We start from the raw sequence: 27,676 nt of genomic DNA, 5'->3' as shown, positions 1-27,676 counted from the left end.
TTGAACAATTACAGATGGGCAATAAATGCTAATTTCTCCAGTGACACCCACATCCCATGAGCAAATTTAAAAATATAAACTGTTTGCATATTGTATTGGTTATTCCTCATCTTATTTGGATTGGTTGAGGAGAACGCTTAAAGTTTATTTTTAAAATCTGGCCTTGAAACTTCATATCTATGACACAGTAAAGGATAATAATTAAAGGTATGTTTTTATGATAAAAGAATTAGTGTTAGCTAATAATAAATTTTCAGTATTTCTTTTGATCCCCTTTTGCTAACTTTTGTTGTACAACTACTCGTTATGATAATCGAAGAGCTGTAGGTTGTAGCCCAGCCATAGTTACCTTATACAAAAACAGAAGTTACTGGCAAAGCTGAGCAGTTCTGGCAGCACCTGTGAAGAGAAAATAAAGTTGACGTTTCAGATCATCGAGGACGGGTCTCCGGCCCTGAAACATTAACTTTCATTTCTGTTCACAGATGCTGCCAAACCTGCTTTCCTTTTCCTGCTACTTCTTTTTTTGTTTCTGGTTGGCAGCATCTGCAGTTCTTTCAGTTTTTTCATAGTTATCATATCTCTGGATTAGAGGATTGTGGATTCAAGTTTTACTTCAGAAATCTGAGCCCAAAATCTAGGCTATCACCTTTGCAGTAATGAAGGAGTGCCACAGTGTTCAGTGGTGTTGTCTTTTAGATGCATAAGACAAAATAATTTCAAAGTTTGTGAGAAGATTTGTAGCTCGGGTGCTCGTTGTTGTGGTTCTGTTCGCCGAGCTGGGAATTTGTGTTGCAGACGTTTCGTCCCCTGTCTAGGTGACATCCTCAGCGCTTGGAAGCCTCCTGTGAAGCGCTTCTGTGATGTTTCCTCCGGCATTTATAGTGATTTGTATCTGCCGCTTCCGGTTGTCAGTTCCAGCTGTCCGCTGCAGTGGCCGGTATATTGGGTCCAGGTCGATGTGCTTATTGAATGAATCTGTGGATGAGTGCCATGCCTCTAGGAATTCCCTGGCTGTTCTCTGTTTGGCTTGTCCTATAACAGTAGTGTTGTCCCAGTCGAACTCATGTTGCTTGTCATCTGAGTGTGTGGCCATTAAGGCTAGCTGGTTGTGTCGTTTCGTGGCTAGTTGGTGTTCATGGATGTGGACCGTTAGCTGTCGTCTTGTATGTCCTATGTAGTGTTTTGTGCAGTCCTTGCATGGGATTTTGTACACTACATTGGTTTTGCTCATGCTGGTATCTTGTCCTTCGTCCTGGTGAGTTGTTGTCTGAGCGTGGCTGTTGGTTTGTGTGCTGTTATGAGTCCTAGTGGTCGCAGTAGTCTGGCTGTCAGTTCAGAAATGTTTTTGATGTATGGTAGTGTGGCTAGTCCTTTGGGTTGCGGCATGTCCTCATTCTGTTGTCTTTCCCTTAGGCATCTGTTGATGAAATTGCATGGGTATCTGTTTTTGGCAAATACTTTGTAGAGGTGTTCTTCCTTATTTTTTTGCAGTTCTGGTGTACTGCAGTGTGTTGTGGCCCTTTTGAACAGTGTCTTGATACAACTTCTTTTGTGTGTGTTGGGGTGGTTGCTTTCGTAGTTTAGGACTTGGTCTGTGTGTGTGGCTTTCCTGTATACCTTTGTGGTGAATTCTCCGTTCGGTGTTCTCTGTACCATCACGTCTAGGAATGGGAGTTGGTTGTCCTTTTCTTCCTCTCTAGTGAATTGGATTCCTGTGAGTGTGGCGTTGATGATCTGGTGTGTGTTCTCTATTTCTGTGTTTTTAATGATTACAAAGGTAAAATCCATCTATCTGTCCCAGAGTTTGGGTTGAATTTGCGGTAAGACTGTTTGTTCTAACCTTTGCATTACCACTTCTGCTATGAGTCCAGAGATGGGTGAGCCCATGGGTGTGCCGTTGATTTGTTCATATATTTGGTTGTTGAATGTGAAGTGTGTTGAGAAGCACAGGTCCAGTAGTTTGAGAATGCAGTCTTTGTTGATAGGTTCCCCGTCTTGTTGTCTGTTCTGTGTCTCCAGCAGGTTGGCTATTGTTTCTCTGGCTAGGGTTTTGTCGATAGAGGTGAACAGTGCTGTTACATCGAATGAGACCATGGTTTCTTCCTTGTCTATGTGTATATTTCTGATGATGTCCAAGAATTCCTGTGTTGACTGTATAGAGTGTCTGGATCCGCTGATCAGGTGTTTCAGTTTCTGCTGTAGTTCTTTAGCCAGTTTGTGTGATGGTGTCCCTGGTAGTGATACTATGGGTCTGAGTTGGATATCTGGTTTGTGCACTTTAGGTAGTCCATAGAATCTGGGGGTGTTGTTGCTGTCAGGTTTCATTCTCTGTCGTTCAAACCTGGTTATCTGTCCGTTTTTTTTTGTAGGTTCCTCAGTATATTGTTTATCCCATTGGTGAGCTGTGGGTTGGGGTCAAACTCCCTGTTTTGGTAGGTGTTGGTATCTGCAAGTAGTTGCGCTTTTTGGATGACCGTCATTCTGCCTTTGTCTGCTGGTAGTATGATTACGTTCTTATCGTTTCTTAGTGCTTTTAGTCCTTCTCTCTCCTTGGTGTTGAGGTTCTGTGTATGTCTTTTCCTTGTTATCAGGGGTACGATACTTTGTCTCACTGTTTGTTGTGTCTCTTCTGTTAGTCCATTGTTTCTGAGTGTGCATTCTAGTGCTGTTAGGAAGTCTGCTATCTTGGCATCCCTGCGGTTGTAGTTGAGTCCCTTGGCCAGATTTATGGCCTTTCAAAATTAGGCCATTCAGCCCATTGAGTCTGCTTCAAGCCCATTCCCCTGCCTTCTCCCTGTATTCCTTAATCAACATACTGATCAAGAGTCTATCTATTTATACCTTAAATAGACTCCAGTGACTTGGCCTCCACAGCCTTCTGTGGCAATAAATCCCATCGATTCACCAGCTTTGGCTGAAGAAATTCCTCTTCACCTCAGTTCTAAAGGGTCATTCCTTCATTTTGTGGCTGTGCCCTCAGGTCCAAGTTTGTTCTACTCGTGGAAACATGTTCTCCATGTACACTATATCTAGCCTCTCATTCTTGTATTGTGTCTGAGTAAGATACCCCATTCTCTGAACTTCATGGAGTACAGATCCAGAGTCCTCATCCACTCCTCATAAACAAGCCCTTCATTCCTAGGATCATTCTTATAAACCTCTCTGGGACCCACTCGAAAACCAGCAAGTCCTTCCTTGGATAGAGGGCTCAAAACTGCTTACAATATTGCAAATTCAGTCTGACCACATCCTTATACAGCCTCAAAAGTACATCTCTGCTCTTGTATTCTAGCCCTCTTGAAATGAATGCAAACATTGCATTTACCTCCTTGATTGCCAATTGAAGTTGCATGTTAACCTTAAGAAAATCCTGAACTCTACCTCCTAAGTCACTTTGAGCTTCAGATTTTTGGAACACTTTTCCCATTTAGAAAATAGCCTGTACTGCTACTTTTTTTTACCAAAGTGCATAACCTCACACGTTTCTATATTGTATTCCATCTGTAAATTCTTTGTCCACTCTCCTACCCTGTCCGAGTTATTCTACGATCCCCCACTTCCTCATCGTTATCTGTCTGTCCAAAAATCTTTGTGTTAACTGCAAACTTACCAACAATGCGCTCAGTTCTGTTATCTAGTTTATTAATGTATAATGAACAGCTGTGGTCCCATGACTGATCACTGCGGATCTCCATTAGTTACCAACTGCCATCCTGAAAAAGATCCCTTTAAGCTACTCAGCGCCTACTGTGAGTCAGCCTTTATCCTCTATCCATGCCTGTACTTTGGCCCAAAATAGCATGGGACCTTATTTATCATATTTAGCAGCCTCTTTTGTGGCACCTTGTCAAAGGCCTTCTGGACTCCTTTCCACAGTTGGGTGTCCATAAAATATTCTATGACATAGTTTCAAAGAGAAACCAGGAGTTCTCCTCAACGTCTTGGCCAACCCTGGCATCCCCCAAACAACATCCCCAAAAGAGATTAACTGATCATTATCTTAGTGGTGTTTGAGTCATTACTGTTTGACAATTGGCTGCCAGATTCCTTATGTTGTAATAAAATAATGTTATTGCCTTTTGAGTCAACCTAAGATTGCAAATGTCATTATACATAACTTTCTTTAATTTGGCTGCCAGTCTGGATGAGAAAGGAATTTTTGAACTAAACATTGTGAAAGATCACAGCCATGAATAGCAGTCCCTGCACAGTCATTGTCTCAGGTTTAATGAGACTACTTGTAGAATTGGTGACTCTATAGAGTCAGATGTACAGCATGGAAACAGACCCTTTGGTCCAATCCGTCCATGCCGACCAGAAATCCCAAACCAATCTAGTCCCACCTGCCAGCACCTGGCCCATATCTCTCCAAATCCTTCCTATTCATGTACCCAAAAAAATGCCTTTTAAATGTTGCAATTGTACCAGCCTCCACCACTTCCTCCAGCAGCTCATTCCATACACGTACTACCCTCTGTGTGAAAACGTTGCCTTTTATATCTTTCCCCTCTCACCTTAAACCTATGCCCTTTAGTTATGGACTCCCCCACCCTAGGGAAAATTGTCTATTTATCTTATCCATGCTCCTCATAATTTTGTAAACCTCTATAAGGTAACCCCTCAGTCTCCAACGCTCCAGGGAAAACAGCCCCAGCCTGTTCAGCCCCTCTCCATAGTTCAAATACTCCAACCCTGGCAACATCCTTGTAAATCTTTTCTGAACCCTTTCAAGTTTCTCAACATCCATCAGAATTGCACGCAATATTCCAACAGTGGTCTAACCAATGTCCTGTACTGCCACAACATGACGTCCCAACTCCTGTACTCAGTACTCTGACCAATAAAAGAAAGCATACCAGATGCCGCCTTCACTATCTTATCTACCTGTGACTCTACTTTCAAGGAGCTATGAACCTGCACTCCAAGGTCTCTTTGTTCAGTAACACTCCCTCGGACCTTACCATTAAGTGTATATAAGTCCTGCTAAGATTTGCTTTCCCAAAATGCAGCACCTTGCATTTATCTGAATTAAACTCCATCTGCCACTTCTCAGCCCATTGGTCCATCTGATCATAATCCTGTTGTAATCTCAGGTAACCGTCTTCGCTGTCCACTATACCTCCAATTTTGGTGTCATCTGCAAACTTACTAACTGTACCTCTTATGCTTGCATCCAAATCATTTATGTAAATGACGAAAAGTAGAGTCTGACTCTAAGTTGAGCTTCTGACTCCACATGCACCCTGTCACAAAGATCACCCATTTGCATCTTGATATTTCCCACCTCCCCCTATCTCAGCCCATCTGCTGCTGAAACCATGCACAAACCTTCATCACTTTGAGAATCAGCTATTTTGTGAATCCCCTCTAGGGATAAAATAGTCCCTTCATGTATCTAGAGGCCCAGCCAAAAAAAAACACATCTTCTCATTGACTCAATTCTAAGGTGTCAGATCTTAGTGTTCATCTCAAATTGACTCCCAGATTTCTTTCATTTTGATATGTGTCAAAAAAACATGGTTTATTCCTTTAGCATCTACATTCCTTCTTTTCAAATGCTTTGAATTCCATATACATCCAAGTCCATTCAATAGCTATATAATATTCCAGTATCTTCGAAACTGACATCTTTTCCTCATTCCTAGTGACAAAAGAAAAATAGGATGTGTCATTTGAAGTATGATTTTTCTGTCATTTCTAGCTTCCAACCTCTCCCACTATATATCTTATCTCTACATAACACTCCTTTCTATTTAAGTCTTATTTCTCGTTAGTGACTTTTGAGAAGATTTGTAGCTCAGGTCAAGGTTCTGGATGTACGTTTGCTCACAGAGCTGGAAGATTTGTTTTCAGATATTTCGTTACCATATGAGGTAACATCATCAGTGAGCCTCCAGATGAACCGTTGGTGGCATGGCTTGCTTTCTATTTATGTGTTTAGGTTTCCTTGGGTTGGCAATGTCATTTCTTGTGGCCATGTCATTTCCTGTTCTTTTTCTCAGAGGGTGGTAAATGGGATCCAAGTCAGTGTGTTTGTTGATAGAGTTCCGGTTGGGATGCCATGCATCTAGGAATTCATTTGCACGTCTCTGTTTGGCATGTACTCGGATGGATGCGTTGTCCCAGCCAAAGTGGTGTCCTTCCTCACCTGCAGATAAGGATAATAGTGAGAATGGGTCATGTCTCTTTGTGGCTAGTTGATGTTCATGTATCCTGGTGGATAGTTTGTCCAATGTAGTTTTTGTTACAGTTCTTGCAAGATATTTTGCATATGACATTAGTTTTGTTTGTTGTCTGTATAGGGTCTTACAAGTTCATTAGCTGCTGTTTTAGTGTGTTGGTGGGTTTGTTGGCTACAATGGTGCTAAGAGGTGTGAGTAGTCTCGCAGTCATTTCCGAGATGTCTTTGATACAGGGGAGTGGCTAGGGTTTCTGGACATGTTTTGTCTGCTTGTTTGGATTTGTTGCTGAGAAATCTGACTGTTTATTGGTACCCATTCTTTTTGAGTACACTGTATAAGTGATTTTCCTCTGCTCTTCATAGTTCCTCTGCACTGCAGGGAGTGGTGGCTCATTAAACTAATGTTCTAATGCAGCTCCGTTTGTGGGTGTTGGGATGATTGCTTCTGTAGTTCAATAGTTGGTCCATATGTGTTGTTTTCCTGTGAACGCTGTTTTGAAATTCCCCATTGGCTGTTCGCTCTACTGCGACATCTATGGATGGCAGTTTGTTGTTGTTTTCCTCCTCTTTAGTGAATTTTATGCCAGTAAGGGTATTATTGATGGTCTTGAAGGTTTTCTCTAATTTGTTTGGTGACAATGAAGGTGTCATCCATGTAGCGGACCCAAAGTTTGGGTTGGATAGTTGGCTGAGCTGTTTGTTTGAGTCTCTGCATTACTGCTTCTCCTAAGAACCCTGATTTCAGAGATCCTATGGGTGTTCCGTTGGGTTGTCTGTAGGTTTTGTGCTGAAGGTGAAGTGGGTGGTAATGCATAGGTCCACGAGCTTGACGATACTGTCCTGCTGATGAAGTTGGTGGTGTTTGGTGTTTGTGTCTTTGTTCTTCTAATAATGTAGTCAGTGTTTCCTTGGCCAGGTTGATGTTGGATGTGAACAGGGCTGTTACGTCAAAGGAGACAATTATTTCATCCTCTTCTATCTTGATGTCCTTGATGGTCTTCAGGAATTCTTTGGGTGGAGTGGATGGAATGGCGTGAGTCTTCTATTAAGTGTTTTAATCTTTAGTGTAGCCCCTTGGCCAATCTATAAGTTGGTGTTCCAGGCCGTGAGACTGTGGGTCTGAGGGGGGCACCTGGTTTGTGAATTTTGTGTAATCCATAGAAGCGTAGAAACTAGCCACAAAAAGACGCGACCCATTCTCACTAGCATCCTTACATACAGATGAGGAAGGACACCACTTTGACTGGGACAACACATCCACCATAGGACAAGCCAAATAAAGACATGTATTAGAATTCCTAGAAGCATGGCATTCCAACCAGAACTCTATCAACAAACACATTGACTTGGATCCCACTTACTGCCACCTGAGAGAAAGAACAGGAAATGACATCACCAACCCAAGGAAACCTAAACACACAAATGGAAAGTGGGCCATGCCACCAGCACTTCACCTGGAGGCTCACTGATAATGTTACCTAGTATGGTGACAAAACTTCTGAAAACGAACCTTCTAGCTCAGTGAGCAAACCTACATCCAGATCCTATTTCTAGTTTCTGCTAATTTAGAAGTGTGCCACTATGTAAATTTGTTTTTCTTCCTAAATCCTCACCACGCCTTATTGCATCAAATTATATTTTGAGCTATATTCTTACCTGGTGCTTTGACGTGAAATTTGGCTTGCGTGTCTTGAGATTTTCCTTCCTTTTTTTAATCCACAGATGTAAGATCCATGCTTGATACAAATGTTTCATTCATGTGTTGCTTAGTCCTTTCTCCTGTTTTGTACCCCGGTGCCTTCCACATGAAGGGCTGTTTGCTATAGTCTACTTTTTAATTTGGGAAAACAAAACCAGTATCCACTCTTCTGTGCATTGTTTAAGGAATTGTAACAACTGAATGCTATTTTAAAATTGATATTAGTATTTTTCTGACACGTACCTAAGCCTAGAAAATTCTTAGTTAAGTTCGAATTTGGAGGCATGCTTAGAAAAAAGATAAAAATCACACAACACCAGGTTATAGTCCAACAGGTTTAATTGGAAGCACACTAGCTTTCGGAGCGACGCTCCTTCATCAGGTGATTGTCATCACAATCACCTGATGAAGGAGCGTCGCTCCGAAAGCGAGTGTGCTTCCAATTAAACCTGTTGGACTATAACCTGGTGTTGTGTGATTTTTAACTTTGTACACCCCAGTCCAACACCGGCATCTCCAAATTAGAAAAAAGACATCTTATTTTTGACCTAGAATATTCTATACTATTTGATTGACTTGTTCTTTACTCAGGCAGGAATTGTACCTCGATCTGATGGAAGTACAAATATTACAGAGAACTGGTTGTCTAATGGATCAATACTGACCTCTCAAGTTCATGCTGCTGCAGTCAATGGAGACAGGTGTGCACTGCATAAACTCATAGCAGGTGAGCAACCTTATCTTTGTAGTTAAATACTATAAGGTTGCAAGTGTTTTGCAGCTGACATGTAAAAGTAAATGAAATATCGGTCCATTTAGGCAAGGTGATTCAAAGAGTATAGATTCAGCAAAATTGAAGAAGCCTACCTTGACTCAGTCTTTTCTCCCCGATCCAGTCCCTGCCCATATACATCCTCGATTCCTCTGACATTTTATATCAGCTTCAGAATTTCCACTTTGCAAGCTCCAGGCATCTCCTGTTTACCATGGATGTGTGATCCCTTTACACACAATCCCCTCTAGTTAGAGGGTTGAAGAAAGTGAGGACTGCAGATCAGACTTGAGAGTGTGGTGCTGGAAAACCACAGCAGGTCAGGCAGCATCCGAAGAGCAGGAGAATTGATTTTTTGGGCATAAGCCATTCATCAGGAATGAGACTTGTGGACCGGCAGGGCTGAGAGATAAATGATAGGGCTGTGGAACTGGGGAAAGGTAGCTGGGAATGTGAGAAGTAGATGAAGGTGTGGATGGAAGTGATAGGTCGGAAGTGGGAAGGAAGGAAGATGGACAGGTATGACCGGTCAAGGGGGCGGTGCAGAATTGGAGGTTTCAGACTGGAATAAGACTGGGGGAGGGGAAGTGAAGATACTGGTGAAATCCACATTGATCCTGAGTGGTTGCAGTATTCCAAGGCGGAAGATGAGGCTTTCTGCCTCCAGGCATCGGATGGTAAGAGTTTGGCGATTGTGGAGGCCCAGGACCTGCATGTCCTTGGCGGAGTGGGAGGGGGAATTGAAGTGTTCAGCCACAGGGCAGTGGGGTTTGGTGGTGTGAGTGTCCCAGAGATGTTCTCTGAAATGATCTACAAATTGGTGTCCTGTCTCCCCGATGTACAGGAGACCACGTTGGGTGCAACAAATCAGAGTCAGAGGGGTGCAATGGATGCTTGCTTGTGCCCCAGTTATGTCTGTCTCTTCATGGGATATGTGGAACATTCCTTGTTCCAGTCCTATTCTGGTTTCCACCCACAACTCTTTATCCGATACATCAATGATACCATTGGCGCTGCTTCCCTCTCTTGTCTGAATTGGAAACGTTAATCAATTTTGCTTCCAATTTCTACACTGCCCTTACTTTCACCTGATCTATCTCTGACTCCTCCCTTCCCTTACTCGACATCGCTCTTTCCATATCTGGGAAAAGACTGGCCACTAATATCCACTGTAAATGCTCCCACAGCTACCTGGACTATACATCTTAGCACCATGTAAAGACTCCACACCATTTTCCCAGTTCCTCCGTCTCCATTGCATGTGTTCCGATGAGGCTAACTTCGACAAGGGAGCATCTGAAATGTCCACCTTCCTCATCTGAGGATTCCCCAGCACCCTCAACCGGGTCTAACCCATCTCCTGCTCTTCCACCCTCACCCCCTTTCTTCCCTTCAACAACAGCATTAGGGTTCCCCTTGTCCTTACCTACTATCCCACCAGCATTCACATCCAGAAGATCATTAGATGTCATTTCCGCCACCTCCAGTGACTTGCCACCACCAGACACATGCTCCCCTCCTTTCCTTCATCTGCCTTCTGCAGGAATTTTTCCCTCTGACATAACTTGGTCCATTCTTCCTTCATTCTCAGCACTATCCCCACAGCACCTTGCTCTGCAACCTCTGAAGGTGTAACATTTGCCAATTTACCACCACCTCATACAAGGGCCCAAATATACCTTCCAGGTGAAGCAACACTTTACCTGCACTTCTCACAATCTAGTTTGCTGCATTTGCTGCTCACAATTTGGTCTCCTCTACACTGGGAAACTAAGTTTGGGTGACTGCTTCACAGAACATTGACATTAACAGAACATTGACTGCAAAAACAACCCTGAGCTTCCAGTTGCCTGCCACTTCAACACAACACACTGTTCTTTGGCTAATGTCTCTGTCTCGGGCTTGCTGCACTGCTCCAGCACAAGCTGGGAGAATAACACCTCATTTTCTGCTTGGGGTCCCTGCAGCCCCTTGGTCTTGATAGAGAGTTCAATAATTTTAGGGCCTGAACTCTCCCATGTCTCATCCCTCTGTCTCACACGCTAGGTTTTGTTATTGCATAGTTTGCCATTACACACTACCTATTGTTAGCTACGAATAGTCTCCATTGATAGCTATTCACCGTCCCAGCCAGATCATTGTTGTCGCCTTTGTCTGTCCAACTGCTGTTTCTTTTTGGGCTCTAACCCTATCTATTGTTTACTCCTTCTCTCCTCCACCCCACCTTATGTTCTGAATGTAAACTGACATTTCCCTAGCTACCACCAGTTCTGAGGAGGAGTTACTGGACTCAAAACGTTAACTTTGATTTCTCTTCACAGATGCTGCCAGACCTGCTGAGCTTTTCCAGCAACCTCTGTTTTATAAGCATTTCAATATGTTTTGGTGCACTTAAGATAACAGAAACCCTTTTTTTTATTATTCCATTCCAAAGACACACTTTGAAAATATAAAAACAAAATGAAATCAAGATGGAGAGAATTTGATTGAAGTCAAATAAAATCAACCATCGAACCCTTACCATTTTGATTAATACAGCTAAATCTCATTGATATTCTTGAATATGATATCACTTTCTCTGTAAATAATTCCACTTACTGTTGTCAACCTTTTGTTACAAGTTGGTTTTCTGAGAAACTAACTTGTAACAAAATTCATTCCATTCTCATTAAACTACTGACATCACAGCTTTGCTTTCTGGTTGTGTAGTAGCTGTCATCCTCAGTGGTTGCCTCTCATCTAGTATTGTCCGACATCCTTCAAAATTACTGTCAACAATTTTCTCCTATTTAATCTCCTATTTACACAAAAATCCTCAACTACTTTGTCATTCTAATTTACTCTGACACCTAAAATTTCCATTCCTTCTCCAAACACTCCCAATTGTATAAGCGGAAATATAATCTGTGTATTCCATTGCCCCTGAGATAAATGCTAGTATCCTTTTTTTTAAATAGTTGTGCAGTCACTATTAGTGATTTATATACTGGATACTCCTGTTCCATGGTTCTCCTCCGATCCAGTCTCTTACCATTATGGAAATATTCCATTATGTCAATCCTGTACCCTTAGTTTATGAGCTTGCATTTCCATGTTCTGAACTCTGTGTACTAAAAGGTAAAATCACCATTGTCTCAACAGACCACAGGGATACTGTCTCATTAGAGAGAGAGGATTGGCAATGGCTTAAGCTGAGGTTCACAAAGCCTCAGGAGAGGGGAGACATTGAGAAGTAGAATCCTTCATGATACTGTCATTTGGTGCGGGAATTGAATTCAGGTTGTTGGTGTCACACTGCATCAAAAAGCAGCAATCGAGCTAACTGAACTAAGTAACGCAGGGCTTTTTTGACTTTTTTTTTCTAATTTGTGCTTTGTTATCCAATTTAAGATGACATCTAAGTTGGTGTAATTTACAAACATGAATATGAAAACTTATCTTCCTTCAATTGATACATATGGTGAAAAGCTGTGACCCCAGTCTTATCCCTAGTGAACAACACTTGTCACATACTGCTAATTAATGAATGTTCCCTTTGTTCTTGCTGTCTACCTCTTACTCCCCAACTAACTGCTAGCCCATATTGTAGTGTTACCTTAAATTGCATGGTGCACTCATTTAGTGTTGTTTTTGTCTTGTGCAAAATCTTAACAAATGTATTCTGAAAGTCCATTTCACAGCGTCTTGGAGCATTCTTTTGACCGTCATCTGGAGAACTTCTTAAAACTTCAGCTAGATTGATCTGTCATGATTTGTGTTTCACAAATCCATGCTGAGTTTTTGAACAGCCAATATTTGCCAAAGTGTTCAACATTGTTACTGATGAAGCACTGTAATAATTTACCGCAAGTGATGTTAAACTGAAAAATCTACAATTTGGATTAACAATTAATTGTTAAACTGGGGCAAGCTAACCCACGGCACAAATGAGGGCAGAATCTTCTCTTTTCAGGGAACTCCGTCTGTTTGTGAAAATTGTTTTTGAGCTATGAAGGAAATAAATAATAGCACTTTCAAAGACCATGAGTTGTAAAAGGAATCAGGTAAGTTTGGGACGAATATTGAGTGTTTTTGTTATGCAAAATATTATCTTTTGTTACACAGAATAAAAATATGTCAAAATGTGATTTAAAGGCTACCAAAGCATAGTTTCTAGGTATGGCAACTCTATACAAATTCACCATCTGCATCCAAGCTTCCATGTTAATGTTCACTTAAATGTGTGACATTACCAACTGCCAATTATATAAGGCTACATTCAATCAATGACACAACTTCAAGCAAGTTTAGTGAATCTTCAGACCAAGACTTTCAAACTAGGATTTTACCATATCAAGTTAATCTCACCCAGAAGATAAGAATAATTAATTAAACAGCTTGACGATGTCCCACATCATTTCTCCTGGTAAACTGTCAGCCATTGCCAAGGTTCCTCTTTTGATATATAAAGAATGTCTGAAATTATTCTGTTACATTTCCTTATTCTCCTTGGTATTTTCTAAGTAACCTTTCAAAGATGTTATTACATACCTTTGGACCAGGTGAGACCCATGTGCACAGAGACAGGAGTGTCTGGAACAGCAGTTTCTCAATTAAATATACGGTCATTTTACAGGGAGGCTCATCCAGATAAGGCAACATACATATGGATTGGGTAACCGTTACAATCAGCGAGTGTCAATAGTAAAGATTACATCATCTGCTGTTACGCAATGAATAACTGGCTTCACATAATGAATACTTTTCACCTTGTTAAACTGACCTCACATGCTGATTTCTTCCAGTATTGTTAAATAGCTCGACATAATGACTGCTTTGCCGCCTTGTTAATCCATTACCCTTGTCTCTAGCACCCCATTGTTAACTGTAAATTCTTACCTGATCTGAGTCATGCTCAGCTGAACCTCTTGTTTAACAAAACTCAGAACTTAACTCTTTCCCTGCCTGCTTATTATCCTATACACATTCTCAACACGAAGAAAGCTCTGAAAGTTTGGGACTATTTTTATCGGAATTGTAGGGATTACAGTCACATTTGATGTGTTTAAGTTATGAAGATTGAGAGTGTATAGAAATAGAGCTCAAAGTTTGTGAGAAGATTTGTAGCTCGGGTGCTCATTGTGGTTCTGTTCGTTGAGCTGGGAATTTGTATTGCAGACGTTTCGTCCCGTATCTAGGTGACATCCTCAGTGCTTGGGAGCCTCCTGTGAAGCGCTTCTGTGATGTTTCCTCCGGCATTTATAGTCAAAACAACACGACCAGCTATCCTTAGTAGCCACACACGCAGATGACAAGCAACATGAGTTTGACTGGGACAACACTACTATTACAGGACAAGCCAAACAGAGAACAGCCAGGGAATTCCTAGAGGCATGGCACTCATCCACAGATTCAATCAATAAGCACATCGACCTCGACCCAATATACCGGCCACTGCGACGGACAGCTGGAACTGACAACCGGAAGCGGCAGATTCAAACCACTATAAATGCCGGAGGAAACATCACAGAAGCGCTTCACAGGAGGCTCCCAAGCACTGAGGATGTCACCTAGACAGGGGACGAAATGTCTGCAACACAAATTCCCAGCTTGGTGAACAGAACCACAACAGAAATAGAGTTTTTAGTGTTGAGAAATCTTGAGCAAAGAACATCCATAATAAATCAAATACTAGGTATTTTGGGCAAATATTCAAGAAATCTCTTCTTTTGGAGATCAATTATAATAAACCATGACAACTTTGCTGAGGCACTTTCCTTCCCACACCCTTCCTATAAAAATGCAATCCCATACCCCTAATTCCTCTGCCTCCACCATTTCTGCTCGCAGGATGAGCTCTTGCACTGCAGGACATTCCAGATGTCCTTCTACTCCAAGGACTAAAATTTTCCATCCCTGGGATCAATAATGCCCTCAATTGCATCTCTTCCATTTCCCGCATCTCTGTCCTCAAACAAAACTTCCCTGAACCACAACAAGGGTAGAGTCCCCCGGTCCTCACATTTCACCCCACAGTCTCCAAATCCAATGTGTCATCTTCCGTCACCTGCAGTGTAATCCCATCACCAAAATGATACTTTCTTCCCCATCCCTATCCACTTTTCACAGGAACATTCCCTCTGTGACTCCCTTGTTAGGTGCACACTCCCCACCAAGCCCTCCTCCACACTCAGAACATTCCCCTGTGGCCGCCAGATGCGCAAAATCAGCCTCCATACCTCTCAGCTCACCTCCAGTCAAGGCCCCAAAGAATCATTCCAAGCCCAGCAGAGATTCACATGCATTTTCTCTTACCTGATTTACTGCATTCATTGCTGCCGATGTGGTCTTCTCTATGTCGGAGAGATTGAGCACAAACTCGGGAACCGGCTCAGGAAATATTTATGGTCCATATGCTCTAATCAACCCCACCTTCCGGTCACCATCCATTTCAACTCCCCCACCCACTCCTACATCCTGGGCCTCCTCCATGTCAACACATGGCCACAAGCAAACTGGAAGAAGAATACCTCATGTTCTGCTTCGCGAGCTTATAACCATATGGCCTTAACAGAGAAATCACTAGATTCCAAATCTCCACATCACCACCACCACCTCATCCCAAGCCCAGCCCCCCTCCTCCACCCCACCCCCTTAACCTGATCTTACCTGTCCATCTTCCGTCCCACCTATCCGCTCCACCCTTTCCATTGACCAATCACAGCCACCTTCCACCTGCATCCACCTATCGCCACCCCTTCCCCTCCCCCCAGTTCAGATGAAAGTTTTCGACATGAAACGTTGACTCACCCCCTTCTCTGTTGCTGCTTGACTTAGAAGCACACTAGCTTTCGGAGCGCCACTCCTTCAGGTGGTTGTGGAGGATACAATTGTAAGACACAGAATTTATAGCAAAAGTTTACAGTGTGATGTAACATACATGAAATCATACATTGAAAAATACCTTGATTGTCTGTTGAGTCTTTCATCTGTTTGTACACCATGATAGTTTCACTTTTTTCATGTGTAAGTCACAAAACCTTTTTTTTAAAAGTTGCATTCTCGGGTTAACTGTAACAATTGGTGTTAGCCAGATAATATGTTGAAAGTGTTAGCCCCCTGTGTTCTCTGTCTGTGCATGATGTTTAGATTGATTCTAATCTTAAAAAGTGAGATTACAGAGTTTAACATGAATTCATGCAGTTTTTGAGCAAAGTACAATGTAACTCTGCAAGTACAAATTCACCCCACAAACATATATGTATATGTGTGCACGTAGGTGTTTGTGTATGTTTGTGTGTGTGTCTGTATATGTGTGCTATAAATTCTGTGCCTTACAATTAAACCTGTTGGACTATAACCTGGTATTGTGTTATTTTTAACTCTGTGCACCCAGTCCAACACCGGCATCTCCAAATCATGGCTGCTTGACTTGGTGTGCTTTTTCCAGCTCCAGTCTTTATTCATTCCCAGTTTAAATGCAGACAATTATAATACAAGGCGTAGATGTAAGATTTTATAAATGTATGGAAGATTATATTAGATTTAGAATTTAAATGTATATTTGCAAATACTGTTTGCCCTCTCAATCATCCATGCCTTGGTGCCAGCTGCAATCATCCTGCTTGGATTTGTTTCTTCAGCTGCTTGGCCTTCCTTTCTTGGCTGATTCCTTGTCCAGACCCTCTGCTCTTTAATCCTTTTGCACATGCTCAGTTCTTATTTTCAACTTTTTTGATAGCTTGACATTTCCTTGCTCTTGCTTCACGTACTGTCATTCGTCAGTTTAACCGGGACCATTTCTTCAAGTCTAGGCCTCAGGTTTCTGTCCATCAGGCTATGTGCATCCATGAAGTGATGTGAATCATCAAAAACAGCAGGACTGTACTCCAACACAGTCTGCAACCTCATGGCCTGGCAAATCTCCCACTTATCAAACAGGGAATCTACCCTGGGTCAATGGAGAAAATAGGAGGGCATGCCAGGAGAGCATCAGGCATGCCTGAAGTTGACGTGTCAGCCTGGTGAAATTACCAAACAGGACCACTTGTGTGCTTAACAGTATAAGCAGCAAGTGATAGACAGAGCTAAGTGATCTCATAACCAATGGATCAGATCTGAGCTCTGCAGTCGTGCCAAATCCAGTCATGAGTAGTGATGGACATTTAACCAACTCACTGGAAGAGGAGACTCCACAGATATCCCCATCCTCAATAACGGAAGAGCCTAGCACATCAGCGCAGAAGATAAGTCAGAAACATTAACAGCAAGCTTCAGCCAGAATTGTTGAGGGGATGATCGGCCACCTCTAGTACTCCCCAGCGTCATAGATGCCAGTCTCCAGCCAATTTGATTCATTCCATGTGATACCAAGGAATGGAGGCACTGAATACTGGAAAGGCTATTGGCCCCAACAACATTCTGGCAATAGTACTGAAGACTTGTGCTCCAGAACTTGCTGCTCCCCTAGCCATGCTTTTTCAGTAGAGCTAGAACATTACTGATATCTACCTAACCATGTGAAAAGTTGCCCAGGTATGTCCTGCATGCAAAATCCAACCCATTCAATTACCACCATATCGATCTATTAGAGCATCTCTAAAGTGATGAAAGGTGTCTTTAGCAGTGCTATCAAGCAACACCTGTTTAGCAATAACCTGCTCTGTGATGCTCAGTTTTGGTTCCACTAGGGCCATTCATCTTCACCAAAGATCCTAACAGAGCATCTTCCAAACTCATGACCACTTCCATCTAGACAGACAAGAGCAACACATAAAAGATTGGAAAGCCTTTAAAAGCCAACAGAGAACAAGTTTTAAAAATACGCATCAAGAGGGGGAGAAGATGAAATGTGAGAGTAAGTTAGCTAAGAAGATTGCAAGAGTCTTATTTTTGGATATCTAAAAGGTAAGAGAGAGGCAGTAGTGAACATTGGATCACCGGAAATTGAGGCTGGAGAAGTAGTAATAGGGAACAAAGAAATAGCAGAAGAACTTAATAGGTACTTTGCATCAGTTTGCACAGTGCAAGACACTAGCAGCATACCAGAACTTCATGAGAGACAGGGGGCAGAGGTGAATTTAGTGGCCATCATTAAAGAGAATGTGGTGAGGAAGCTGTATGGGGAAAAGGTGGATAAATCATCCAGACCACTAGGACAAAGAGACCTTGGAGGTGTGGGTTCATAGTTCTTTGAAATGGATCGCAGGTAGGTAGGAAAGTGAAGAAGGCGTTTGATACTAGATTAGATTACCTACAGTGTGGAAAAGTCCCTTCGGCCCAACAAGTCCACACTGACCCTCCAAAGAGTAATCCACCCAGACCCTTTGACTAATGTGCCTAACACACTATGGGCAATTTAGCGTGGCCAATTCACCTGACCCGCACATCTTTATACTGTGGGAGGAAACCAGAGCACGCAGACATGGGGAGAACATGCAAACTGCACACAGATGGTTGCCCGAGGCTGGAATCGAACCTGGGACCCTGGTGTTGTGAGGCAGCAGTGCTAACCACTGAGCCACCATGCCGCCCATATGCTTCTCTTTATTGATCAGAGCATTGAGTATTGGAGTTAGGAGATCATGTTGCAGCTATACAGGGCAGTGGTTTGGTCACTTTTGGAGTATTGCGTGCAATTCTGGTCTTCCTCCTATAAAGAAGGATGTTGTGTAACTTGAAAGGGTTCAGAAAAGATTTACAAGGATGTTGCCAGGGTTGGATAGTTTGAGCAAAAGAAGAGGTTGAATAGGCTGGGGCTGTTTTCCCTAGAGCACTGGAGGCTGAGGGATGACCTTATAGAGATTTATAATATCACGAAGGGCAAGTAGACAAAGTCTGTTCCTTGGGGTAGGGGAGTCCAAAACTAGAGGGCATAAGTTTAAGATGAGAGGGCAAAACTTTAAAAAGAACCTAAGAGGCAACATTTTCATGCAGAAATTGGTTCGTGTATGGAATGAGCTACCAGAAGTAGTGATGGAGGCTTGTCCAATTACAGCATTTAAAAGGCATCTAGATGGGTGTATGAATGGGAAGGTTTCGGAGGGATATGGGCCAAATGTTGGGAAATGGGACTAGATTAATTTAGGATATCTGGTCAGCATGGATCAGTTAGACTGAGGGGTCTGTTTCCGTGCTGTACAACTCTGACTATATCTCGGGCTGCAGCGATTGTTGAGGCTTTGGTGATAATCTTTCAGAAATCACTGGAGTCAGGAAGGGTGCTGGAGGATTGGACAATGGCTGAACCTATAGGTTCAATAGCTAAAGGACAAAACCTATAGGCCAGTTAGCCTGACCTCAGTCATCGCTAAGATTTTAGAGTCCATTATTAAAGAGTACTTGGAAGTGCCAGTTAAAATGGGGCTGAGTCAGCATGGCTTTGTCAAAGAGAGATCAGACCTGACAAATCTGTTAGAACTCTTTTAAGGTGTAATGGGCAAATTAGACAAAGGAGAGCAAATGGACATGATCTGTTGGATTTCCTTTGTCAAAGACCATGACCGAGTGCTGCACAGGAGGCTTTGAAATAAGTTAAGAACCTATGGTTTTAGGGGCAAGATACTGGTGAGGATAGAAAGTTAGCTGATTGGCAAAAAGCAGAGAGTAGGGATAAAGGGGTATTTTTCAGGATGGCAGATGGGGACCAGTGGAGTTCAACAGAAATCTGTGTTGGGATCACAAGTATTTACTTTATACATTAATGATCTGGATGGAGGAACTGAGGATACTGTCGTTAAGTTTGCAGTTGAATCAAAAATAGATGGGCACGTAGTATGTGATGGCTAAGATTGAAGCAGGGAAACTTGGGCAGGCTAGGAGAGTTGATAAAGAAATTGCAGATGGAGTACAATATGGGAAAATGTAAGGTTATGCACCTGGGTATGAAGAATAGAGGCATAGACTATTTTTGAAATGCTTCAGAAATCTGCAATAAAAGGAACTTGGGAACCCTGGTTCAGGATTCTCTTAAAGTTAAGGTGCATATTCAGTTGGCAGTTAGGAAGTAAAATGAAGAGAAATTGCTGGAGATCTTAAAAACATGAAGGTGGTTAAACCTCTGGGATCTGATTGACTGTATGTCAGGATATTGTCTGAAGTTAGGGAAGAAATCGCAGGGCCCCTTGCGGAGATATTTCTATCATCTATGACTATGGGTGAGGAGTTGGAGTACTGGAGGGTGGCTAATGTTGTAGCTTTACTTAAGAGAGGCTGTAAGGAAAAGCCTGCGAAATGTAGGCCTGTGAGTGTGACATCGGTGGAGGGTAAATTGTTGGAGAGGATTCTGAGAAATAGGATTTACATCATTTTGGAGAGTCGAGGACTGATTTAGGATAGTCAGCATGGCTTTGTGCAAGGAAAATAGTGTCTCATGAACTTGAGTTTTTGAGGATGTAACCAAAAAGTTGATGAGGGCAGAGCAGTAGACGTCTACTTGGAATTTAGTAAAGCCTTTGACACGGTTCTGCATGGTAGGTTTAAAGTTAGATGACATGGGCTTCAGAGAGAGAAATCCAGTTGGATTCAAAATTGACTTGACTGTAGAAGCAGAGGGATGGAGGGTTGTTTTTCAGACCAGAAACCTGTGATCAGCAGTGTTCTCCAAGGATCAGTGCTGGGACCACTTTTGTTTGTCAGTTATATAAACGATTTGGATGAGAATTTAGGAGGTATGGTTAGTACATTGCAGATGACACAAAATTAGTGATATAATTGACAGTGAAGAAAGTTATCTAAGATTACAAAGGGATCTTGATCAATTGGATCAATAGGCTGAGGAGTAGCAGATGGAGTTTAATTTGGAATAATGCAAGGTATTGAATTTTTATAAAACAAACCAGGGCAGGACTTGTACAGTTAATGGGTAGTGTTGTTGAACAGAGAGACCTAGGGGTTCAGGTACAGAGTTCTTTGTAAGTTGCATCACAGGTAGACAGGTTGGTTAAGAAGGCATTTAACATGCTTGCTTTCATTACTCAGACCATTAAGTTTTGAATTTGGACTTCATTTTGAGGTTGTACAGGACTTTGGTGAGGCCACTTTTGAAGTAATGAGTACAATTCAGGTCACCCTGCTATAGGAAGGATATTAAGTTGGAGAGGGTTCAGAAAAGATTTACCAGGATGCTGTGGGACTTGAGGGTTTGAGTTTAAGAATATGCTGGATAGGGACATTTTTCACTGGCATTTAGGTGATTGGGAGTGACCTTGTAAAAGCTTATAAAATCATGAGGGACTTAGCTAAGGTGAATAAGCAAAGTCTTTTCCCTTGGGCAGTTGAGTTCAAAAGAAGGGGGATATCTTTGAAGTGAGAGGAGAAAGATTTTAAAAAAGTATCCGAGCAGCAATTTTTTAATACACTTTTCCATTTGTGGAATGAACTGCCAGAATATGCCCTGAGTGAGGCATATGGTGTTCCCCAAGCTCATTTGGACTAGCAAGGATGTCAATTTCCATTGGTATACCATGTAACCCATGTGCTCCACTTGCTGCATTTCCTCAATGCTGGAAAAGCCAAAAACGTCGGTGCAAAAAGATGATATATTTGCAGCAATCTTCAGCCAGAAATACCGAGTAGATGAGCTACCTCGGGCTCCTACAATGTATCCCACTTTCGTCACCGCTGAAATAATTCCACAGAGGCCGGTATCCCATCAACAATTCACCCTTTATGTATGGAAAGTCCTTGACGCTGGTCCAGCTCCCTCAGAACCAACTCTGAGTGAACAGCATGTCTGACACTCCTGTTTTGTTTTCCTGTTAGCCAGGGTTCCCTGATTAGACCATATTAACAGCCCCAACCAGGGAACTCATATTCTATGAGGTCTACCTGGCTGATCTTGTTACAATCATACCAGACTCTGTTGAGCTCCCTTGTTTTTCTGACTCTTTCATATTACAACTAAATTTTGTTTTGACAGCTATGCGTAACCTCACATTGTTTGTATATTTTTGCGTTGAACGATCTTTTGGATCATTGGCCTATAAATAATGATCACCCAAAGCGCAAATGTTTTTTATGCACGTCAAGATGGGATGGTCCAATAGTTAATTGTTAGGTTATTTGAATTCACAAAAAAAATTCAACTTGAAGTGATTTGAGAAAAATGCACGATTACTTTGGTGGTAATCTATAGCAAGCTTGCATTTACTTCAAAGACTGTTGGTATTTGTTAAAATTTCTGATAGCTAATATTTCTTTCGTAAAGATTTTCAAACCTCTTCCTTTAGTAAACTTAAAAATCCAGATTAAAAGCAATAAAGGGATCATGCAGAATTATTTCCTGCCTAATAGTCAGTTTCTGCAAATTTGTCTATGTTTTGAATATAGCTCTGTACTTGTGAGTGATAGAATCAGCTTCAAGAAATTCTCTGGTATCCTAAACAGCAGGACAATGTTAACTTTGTTTGTTTAAAGGCTGTCAAAAATAAATTGTCCTGAAGCATTCCAATTCTGTTATCCATGACGTAGATTAAATTCTGACTCATTTCCATTTAGTACTTCAGTGTGGCAGTGTATAACATTTCATCATGCTTTTGATGCCACTTCTGTTTTAACATTTAACTTTAACTATTTTCTAATTTTCTGAGGCCATAATAATTTTTGGTGGACATGATGGAGCTTTTATTTAACACAACTTTAATATATTTATTCTTGCAGCACTTTGTATATAGCAGTAGAAAGATTACAATTATGTGAAGACAAATGTGGCACCTCATCTCCCAAAGATGACAATATCATTCTTAAACTGCACAGCATTGTAAGGGAAAATTATTCTTGCTTTTGCTTTTCAGTAGAAGTGTTTGTCCTAATTGAATTGTTATCATACAATTATAGAATGTTCTGTTGCTTCTAATGCGCTTAAGTAGAGCAACCAAGAAAACCACTTAAAACGTCACAAGGAAAAGTATGTTGATCACAGTTCTCCCTAACCTTGTCCTTCACTCATAAATGAGTTCCAGAGAATACTTACTGGGAATTGTTTAAAAATTAAGGTGTAAGTGGAACCTAACCTGGAACAGACTATTTTGATCCTGTTAGGAGCCATTAATGATTCAAGAAAAAGTCTGAACACTTGGCAATTAGCTGACAGAACTATGTCCAAAGGTGTCAAAGTTTAAAGCAAAATAAACTTTATAATATGTGCAAAAGCGTTAAACAAGATAAGCACTACTAATTCTCTAGCTTATAAAGTGATACGCGATAAAAGCAATCCTTTGCCACTCACAAGAGTTGATATTTCTTTCAAATTCTTGAACCTAAATCCATTTTTTCCTGGATCCAACTCAAAAGCTATCCCACAGCCCTCCTGAGTTTGTTTCCATGGTATTCGAGCTATTCCTCTGAGTTCAGATTCTATGGAGTTGCTCCCATTAGCGTTCTAGTTACAAAATCCTCTGCTTTTTTCTTTATCAACTTCATGATTGTGGATGCCTCAGCTGCTTGGTCAGTTTGCTGGCAGACCCGCCAGTGTTGTCACAACTTCCCAAGCTGACTGGTTTCTGCTTCACAGCTCTGTGAAGTTCACTTTGCATGTTGTCTTCTAGCTGCTAGCTAGCTTAAGCCAATCTTCCATCTGCCTTCCTCTCACAACATCCAAACTGAAATACAGCTCCACCTGTATTTCCATGTGTTGTACAATGAAGTTTTTATTTTCTGTGCTTGAAATGCAGGCCTAACTGACTGTGATCTCCTGTTGGTGCACTCAATTCAATGCGACGCAGTTTTAACCAAAGCAAAGCTACAACTGACTCTACCTAAATTCCCTGTTGCAAGCCAGCCCATTATTTTTTCTTTATTCTCTCATAAGAGATTACTTCACTGGCAAGACTAGAGTTTGTTGTCCCTCCCCAGTTGTCCTTGAACATAAGGAGTCAGCCACTTTGCTGTGGATTTGGAGTCTCAATTAGACTAGACCAGGTAAGAATGGGAGGTTTCTGTCCCAACAGGATGTTAATGAACCAGATAGAATTTTTAAAAAACAATAATACAGTAATGGATTTACTATATATGAGCTTTCAATTACAGATGTTATCATTTAAATTTTAAATTCTACTAGCTGGTGTGGAGAGATTTGAACTCAGGCCTCCAGAGCATTAACCTAGGCTTCTGAAATTACCAGTGTACTGTTTCCTTCCTTTAATTAAACGACAGACCTTCCTAACCAAGTTGCAGCCTGAATTATTACCTCGATGGCCATGAGACACGCGATCTACTGTGAAATATATACATTGGCTTTTATGTTTTCCTTGATTCTGGATTAATTGTACTATAAATGATGTTTTATCTCTAATCATGGTGTAGAATTCTCTTTCCCAGATTTGTTAGCATTCACCTTTCCTGGAGATACCAATAGATACACTGGCTTTATCAAGAGGATAAGAAATGGGCCATTTATTGTCCAAGTCTCCCTCTGATCTTGTATGCTAAATGTAGTGTTTAAATAATTAATTCCCAACTTGTTTGAATAGATTCACTTCACTTCAGTTACTTAATTTATATTTTAACCTCCAACCTAAAATTAGATTCATGAAACCAACCATTACATTGTAAAACATTTGAATTATGAACTAGATATTTGAAATAATATATGCATGAGCTTCAAGGCTATCATTTGCTATCTTGTTTCTCTCAGGTTATAGATTTGGAGTTGCAGGGTTTCACCCTTCTTACAGAAACCATGAATTCATCAAAAATGACAAGGTGCACCCATTAAATCAATGAAAGGGATGAACTGTTTACACTTTTGAGACTGCTGTCACTAATTTTCTACAATTATTGGATCAACGGTATCCTTCTTGAACAGCTCTGTAAAGAAAAGCTTTCAGCCAATCACCAAGTAGAAATCACTTGGAAGAGTTAGGTTTTGCTTGATAAAGATGACAGCAGTATAACAACAGCTGATGTGAAACCTTATCAGAAAGAGTATTAGATTTGAAACTGAACTGAATTCTACAGCCTGTGATAATACCATTCCAATTTTAAATAAGCTGATATCCTTCTCCGATTTGCAGCTGCTTTCACTCATTAAAAATTATAATCATGGTAACAGACTGATGACAAGAGCTCTGGACATGCCATTTCCGTTCAAGGTGTGGGGAGAGGCAGAGGATGTTGCCTTTTCCTACTTTGAAACAATGATAGATTATAGCAAAACGTATTCTCATTGTTTGGCAAAAGTAATGAAGGTCTATTTAGTATCCTTCAGTCCTGGCTAAACATGGTTTTACTGTAATCATTTCTCACAATTTTTCTGTCTTCTCTTTGTTTCATTGCTTTTGCTTTTTCTTTTTCCACTTTAACTGTCATTGTAGAAATGACAGTATTTTCTCATGTTTCACCAAGGAGCAAGCAATATTAGGAAGACTTTATGGAATGATGTCTATCCTAATTTTCAAATTTTAATAGAAAGGAATCTGTTAAAGCTCAAAGCAGAAACTTGCAGAGAACACTGAAACTTCCTACCTATGTGGTATTCTGAGAATAACTGAAATTACAGTACATATTGAGGACTTTTAGGATCACTAATTCTGAAAACTTATGTACTTGGGCTGGTCGTGCCCTTAGCCAAGATGTTCTTTTACAGCTACAATCCTTTCATCTGTGTCGCAAATGTGGAAAATTGCCCAGATATGTCATGTACACTCAGAAAGAAAGACAAAAATCAACTCAACCAATCACTACCTCTTCGGTTTAGTCTTCATTATCATTTAAGAGAGAGTTTTGTTGATGACCCCTTCTCTAAATAGCAGTGCTGGCTTAACAATAACCTGCTTATTGATGCTCTACTTGAATTCTGCCGGGGTCACTCAGTTCCTGACCTCATTATTAGTTCAAATATCAACGAAATCCAAATTCCAGAGCTGAGGTGATACGACTGTCCTTGGTATCATTTGACCATGTGTGGCCTCAAAACACCCTGGCAAAACTGGAGCTAATATGAATCAGAGGGAAAGCTCTCTGCTGGTTAAAGCCATACTCAGCCCAAAGGTGTTGGAAGTCAATTATTTTAGCTCCAGACTATCTGTACCGGAATCCCAATGGGCAATGTCCTAGGCTCAGACATCTTCAGCTGCTTCATCAATCACTTTTCTTCCACCATCAGGTGAGAAATGGGAATATTCGTTGATAACTGATCAGATATCAAATCAGTGTCCAGATGCAGGAAAACTTGGACAATATCCATTTTTGGCTGACAAGTGGCAAGTGATATTTGCACCACACAAGTTCTAGGCAATGACCATCTCCAACAATAAGCAATCTAGCCATCGCCCCGTAATGTTAGAATGCATTACCATCGCTGAATTCCCCCACTACCAACATCTTGGTCGTGGGGGTTACCATTGACCAGCAACTGCACTAGACTGCATGGACCAGCAGTGGCTCTAAGAGCAGGCCAAAAGCCAGAAATCCTTCATTGAAAAACTCACCTTCTGACTACCCAAAACCATCCACCATTCAGGAGCTTGACTTCATCCAGGAGAAGACAACCCATTTAATTGTCACCAAATTCCAACCCCCAACCACTAACATACAGCAGCCGCCATGTATACCAACAACCAGATGCACTGAAGAAATTCACTAAGGCTCCAAAGATATCATCTTTCAAACTCACAATTACTCCAATCCAGCAGGACAAGCGTAGTAGATACATTTCCTGCAAATTCCCCTCCAATATATTCACCTTCTTGATTTGAAAATCTACATCTTTTCATCAGTTGCAAAATCCTGGAGTTCCCTTCCTAAGAGGGAGGGTTTGTGTACACCAAATGGGCAAGAAGGTAACTCACCACAACTTCTGTGGGCAACTAGGAATGGGCTAAAAATTCTGGCCCAGTCAATAAAGCCCAAATCCTGTGAATTAATTTAGTTGCTTGACTTCTCTGTGGGACACCTCCCAAAATTTTGGCAGAAGTTCCCAAATGTTAGTGAAGAGTACTTTTCAGGGTTTCAGGGCATAATGTACCCTTATCCTTTTCAGTTTTGGGAGAGAAATGCTAAGTGGTCATTTTGGTCTTAATATTTTTCATCTCCTTTGATGCAGCTTAGTTGCTTACTTTGCCATTTCAGAATTTAATTAGGAGTCAGCCAAACAGCTGTGTGTCTGGCATCATACGTCAGGTCAACTAGATAAGGATGGCAGATATCATTAATGACATTAGTGAATCAGATGGACCTTTCTGACAATCCAAAAGTTTCAAGATCACTATTACTGAGACTCGCATTTTTATTCCAGATATATTGATTGATTGAATTTAAATTCAATCAGCTGCCGTGCTACATTTGATGTAATCAGTGCCTCTGAATCATTAACCCAGTGATAATACCCAGCATATTGAAGTAAAGAGAAAGAAAGGCTTGAATTTATTTCACAGATTTCCGAGCACTTTACAGACAATGAAGTAATTTGTAAGTGCAATTTTTATTGTAATGTAGAAAAATGGGGTAGAGTTTATCAAAAGATTTGAGAGTAAAGTGGCAAAGAACAAAAAAAAATGTTTCATTATATTGGCAAGTTCAGTAGTTTCAGATCTCTCGAAGTTGTGCTAGAACTTTATAGTGCTCTTGTCAAGCTGCCTGTGGAGCACTCCATACAATATTGGTTGTTGCGCCATCAATATAGAGAGCATTTAGGTATTATGGATGGTTTTGTGAAAATTCAGCTAATTTCTGTTAATTGAGGGAAGAATTATCATCAAATGGTTTATCACCAAGATGTATTATTGTGAGAAGAACAGGTGACCTTACAGATACTTCATGGATTAAAACAGTACCTTTAGATATGTCCAGAAAAAAATGCCAACTGCATAAATGACACTTGCAAAAAAAAGTCACTTATTGAGAGACCGGAGTCGCTCGCATGCTATAACATACAAGTGGTCGTGTGAAACCACAGCTGCTGTAAATTAAGAATTACGAATAACCTTGCCATTTGGATCAGTACTGAGATCTCATTCATTTACAACGTATGTTAATAGCTCGGGAAAAAGGACAGACTATACTGGCATCAAATCTGCTGCAGATACAATTGGAGGCGAGAGCA

At 41.2% G+C, this 27,676-nt stretch overlaps 1 protein-coding gene across 12 annotated transcripts in view; it reads left to right on the top strand.

Moving 5' to 3' along the window:
* The window catches only part of invs (inversin), a 282,226-nt gene that overhangs the window by 59,995 nt on the left and 194,555 nt on the right, over window positions 1–27,676 (top strand). For 10 of the 12 annotated variants that reach the window (XM_072575544.1, XM_072575542.1, XM_072575546.1 and 7 more), the window contains one exon: window positions 8,475–8,610. The exons of 1 other annotated variant lie outside the window; for it this stretch is intronic. In XM_072575544.1, coding sequence (XP_072431645.1) covers window positions 8,475–8,610 — 136 coding nt within the window. Of the gene's footprint in view, window positions 1–8,474; window positions 8,611–27,676 lie in introns of those variants that run through there. One more of the 12 variants, XM_072575550.1, reaches the window with a different exon arrangement.

This window comes from Chiloscyllium punctatum, chromosome 8 (genome assembly GCF_047496795.1).
Source record: "Chiloscyllium punctatum isolate Juve2018m chromosome 8, sChiPun1.3, whole genome shotgun sequence".
NCBI classification, from domain to species: Eukaryota; Metazoa; Chordata; class Chondrichthyes; order Orectolobiformes; family Hemiscylliidae; genus Chiloscyllium; species Chiloscyllium punctatum.
This window is presented reverse-complemented; position numbering and strand designations above follow the sequence as displayed.